Here is a 4,602-nt window from a genome sequence, read left to right on the forward strand (position 1 = left end):
GATCATCCGGAAATAATGACACAGGAATTGCTCCTATAAAAGCCATGATCAGCTATTTATTTACAGGAAATACCCTTACAAGCAAAACGAAAGATCTCCCAATCTGTTTTAACATTTCAATTATGGCTCTATTAAATCAAGAAAGTCCTGCTCCTCATACAATCATAACCTATTATGATTTTCATCATAACATGCGAGTTTGGTCAATGAATACTTTTAATATGCTAGCATATGTGAATGATTGATTGCATTTATAATGCGTGATGTATTAGTTGCTCATTGATTTCTCGATCAGGCATTGACATTTCACAGAGCTGGACATGACAAATGGCTCACATTTTCCTGCAAAGTGCCAGAGAATGGTCAACGGTTGAAACAACATGCAGACCTTAAAGTTTATGGCTCACAATCCAACACGAAAGGTGAAACGTGAGAATAGGAGTCTGTAAACGTCATAGAAACAACTTCTAGACAGTATAGTGTTTTCGCATTGTGCTTTGTTGTAAAAAAAATAATTGAAAATGTTACTTTATAAAGCCTATATCTGACCAAAAAATATTTGGCGGGTTTTTACAACAAACATTGGGACGCATTTCTTTGACACAGGTCATATTATCATAAGGCATATATGACTGCAGGGTTGCTGAAATTTACTGTCTTCAATTTATGTTATAATGGCATCCCCCTACAATGAGACAGATAAAAGCCTTGACCGACGATTGGCTGGTTGGAGCAGCCAGCTCCAGCATTCACATGTAAATGAACCGTTATAAATACTCAGTGCGTGCCCTCATCCCCTCGCTCGAAGCTGCATAACAAGTCCTGCACCCCGTCCGTCTGCAACCTTTGTTGGCAGCTGGGACCGCCAGCCATCTGTCCCATTGACGAGCTGTAACGGCTGGATTCAGACAATCCGTTGTGTGGCAGAGCCTGGGTTAACTTCAACAACATGGCCCCCATCCGCAATAACACAGACGGAATGGACAGGGATGAGGAGGATTTTGGCACCAGGGTGGACAGAAAGGTAATGCCGTGGTGGTGGTGTCTCCATGCAACGTGATTACCGTGTTTATGTTTGTTTTAACCACGATGTTACACTTCATTTTACGGCGGTGTCGCGCGCATAGCCTACTATTAGCGAAAATGTACAGGCACCAAACGCATCGCATCTTGACGCGGTGTGAGCTTGGAGATCTGCCACTGTTCGCTTATAATAGCGTGCACAAAATGAGACGCCGGGGTGAAAGCAAAGTCACTCATATCAGCTTGTTTTATTTGTGTATTTACAGATCAGGAAACCTCTGGTTGAGAAGAAGAGGAGGGCTCGCATCAATGAAAGTTTACAAGAACTCAGAGTTCTTATGGCAGACACAGATGATGTAAGTTGAGATACATGCACACATTTGTCTTATATAACATTATTGTGTGAGCCTGAATGGGGCTGGATCATCATAGAACCAATAACAAATAATCTTGTATTTACAGTTGCAATCAAAGATGGAGAACGCTGAAGTGCTGGAGGTGACAGTGAAAAGGGTCGAGAGTATTCTGCAAAGCCGGGCTCAAGGTAAAACTTTAGCTATATTCGCTACAGTGTGTACTAAGCTAGCCTACATTTTATGTATGTCTATGCTTGTGAGGACGTGCATTTCAGCAGCTTCTGCATGTGTCTGTACACTGTAGGCTTACTAGGCTACTACTCACTGAGTTTGTCTGGTGTTTGTTTTCTCAGAGGAGGACGCAGAGAACCGGGAGGCGTGTGAGAGGTTTGCCGCGGGATACATCCAGTGCATGCATGAGGTGCACACTTTCATCTCCAACTGTCCGGGCATAGACCCCACCGTCGCCGCGGAGCTCCTGAACCACCTCCTCGAAAGCATGCCCTTGAACGACCAGGACCGCCTCCAGGTGATGCTGTCGGACATCGCGGCAGACAACGGTTGCCCCAACAACAACAACAGCACTTGGCCTCTGTCTGAGTATGCAATCTCCCCGACCGGGGGAAGGGGCTTGTCCAGCGGCAGCTCGTCGGCCCTGTCCCCGGCTCCCTCGACCACGTCCACCGACGACTTGTGCTCTGATCTGGACGAGACTTCAGACTCTGATCAAAGCCAGATTTTCATGGAAGACGCCGATAGTCAGGGTGCGCCGTCACCCATAACGTACTGTGAATCTGTGTGGAGGCCATGGTAGCCAATTAAACAAAGGCATAAGGCTACTGCTTTCTCTTTTTTCTATCTTTTTTTGTCTTTTTGTTTTCGAATTGTTGTGTGTATAGACATGTTAGGATAAGACTATAGCCTATACTGTTTTTAAGAACTGTCAGCTTGTTGAATGACATCTGATAAGCTCTTTGTGTAATTATTTTGGTGTTGCAATTAAACTAATAACTAGACTTTATTTAAGAATAACTATTTAAAAACAACTTAGCAGAGATCCATAATTAGACCATATGTTGTTCACCTGTTTCATCAGGTATAGGCCTGCTACAGCATGGCTGCATAGAAAAATACATGTCCCAGTGTTATAGTTGTAAGTCATTTTCGATGTTTAGGCCTGTGTTTACAATTTTTGTATTTATAAATGTCTTTTTATCTCAGCTGATTTTCCAGTTCATAAACTCTTACACTGACTTTTCAATTTGTCTTTTGAATAAAACCTAATTTTACTGCCCCGAGTTGTGTGGTAGCCTAGGAATTATTTGAGCCATACAGTCAGTGGTGGAATAACTTATTATAGGCTACTTTTTACTCAAGTACTGTAAAGAACAATTTTGAGGTAGGCCTATAGCCTACTTTTACTTCAGTAGATTGGTTCCATTTTTCAATATGCCTAATATACTGTGCTTATACTCCAGGCAAATAGGCTATATAGGCCTACTTTTTTATTTTACTGCAGTTTTTTGACAGGTTTAGTCTTTTCAGATTTAGATAGGCCTACAATAGACTTACAAAGATGGCCCACTTATAGAACCATGTCACAATTAAATGTATAGCTACAAGCTGTAGAAAAAAATCGAAAGAGTTTTGAAACATTTGAGTATTTAACTTTGGTATAGGCTTCTTTAAGTAGCCTATATTTTTGTACTTTTACTCAAGTATAGGCTAACATTTAGAATAAGGGTAGGGAGGCAATTAATTGTAGCCTGATAGCCTTTTAATGCAGTAGCCTATTGTTGTTACTTAAGCAGCCTATAGTAACTTGAGTAAATATATGCTAAGTTCTTTCACCACTGATTTAATATAGCCTACTTTTTGTAGATATTGTAAAATAGATATGTTGTTATTTTTTGTATTTTTACCATATAGGCCTATGTGTCTATGAGTTTAGGCTATTGGCCAAAGCCAAATCGATCATATGCAAACCTAAAGGCCTATATTAAAGTTCACACTTTAGTGTTTTCAAATTATTGGTTTCATATAGCTATGGTCATTGGTCAGTATGGTGCATGAGAATGGATTGTGTCAAATTGGGTTTATTAGTCTAAAGTTTAAACATTTGCCTTTTTCAGTGTGAACGATGTCTGGATTAAGAGAAATGCCCGATTGCCCATTAGGCCATGGAATGTGACAGGAACGTTACGCACAGCTGATGGTATAGAATAGATGATTTCTTAACAGGCTAAAGTCATGGCTAAAATATATGACCCCCTAGCCTCTTATTGAGACGTCAATTTGGGTAAATTAAAATATTATTGGCAAATTATTCTTCGTGAGTAGGCCTATAGTTGGCATTTGCGTTTTTCCCCTCCTGTAGACAAACACACGGACGGTATATATCAGACTGAAGTTAAAGCACGTCTATTTCCATTCTCATATACACAGGTGTTGCGACAAATGAATACGAAAAGAAAATGACCTGTAGTTAAGGTTTTAGGCTAATATTAACGGCACCTCTATCAAGTTATAATGTCATCAAGTGTTACTTTTGACACTGTCGACAAACTGAAAGCTTTCATTCGGCTGGGATTTTTTTCCCCCTCCACCCCATTCACGAAAAGGACAGGCTGCTATAGTAGACTACTAGTTTAGGGGCCAATAAAAACATACCCCGTCCCGTTTATATTTTTCATTGCCAAGAGTAGGACGACGAGACGAGAAGTCTTCTCAACTTTTATTTTTCGCATATTTGTGTCGTGATTCGTGAAGCCCGGGGAGACAGGATTTGCGGAACTCCAAAGGTGCAAATAACTACAGGGGGCAGTTTGGATGTTTCGCACCTCCTCGTCTATACACATTGGGGAATCTGAGGTGTGAACAGAGGGGATGTAAATCAGCGTGTCTGCTTTGATCAAATGCGGTATACTGTAATAAGCCACGGAGGATCTGTGAGGACAGACAGACGACGGTCTGCTATAGTTTTAACATTTCAAAATCGAACAAGGCACCGCCACCAAGCAGGCAGGCATGAAAGTTCTCTATATTACTCTGCAAACAGTTATGGTCTCTGTAAAACAGTTAAGTTGACTAATATTTTTGCACCATTATGAAAGAATTGAAGCCTGCTTGCCTGGGCATAGCCTACAGATTGTCTGATATCATTTCGATGCTTAAGTCATTATAGGCCTTCACATCAGAAAATCTACCAAAACAGTTATTTAAA

The 4,602-nt window shown here is 40.9% G+C and overlaps 1 protein-coding gene across 1 annotated transcript; it reads left to right on the forward strand.

The window, feature by feature from the left end:
• Nucleotides 1-547: 547 nt before the first annotated feature.
• On the forward strand, nt 548-2,663 carry hes6 (hes family bHLH transcription factor 6). Its single transcript, XM_080778752.1, has 4 exons — nt 548-1,024; nt 1,290-1,379; nt 1,486-1,567; nt 1,733-2,663. The coding sequence occupies exons 1-4, from the start codon at nt 950-952 to the stop codon at nt 2,191-2,193; spliced, it is 708 nt and encodes a 235-aa protein (XP_080634878.1). The 5' UTR covers nt 548-949; the 3' UTR covers nt 2,194-2,663.
• The last annotated feature ends 1,939 nt before the right edge of the window (nt 2,664-4,602 follow it).

Source organism: Protomyctophum bolini (assembly GCF_963924005.1).
Source record: "Protomyctophum bolini genome assembly, chromosome: 12".
NCBI lineage: Eukaryota > Metazoa > Chordata > Actinopteri > Myctophiformes > Myctophidae > Protomyctophum > Protomyctophum bolini.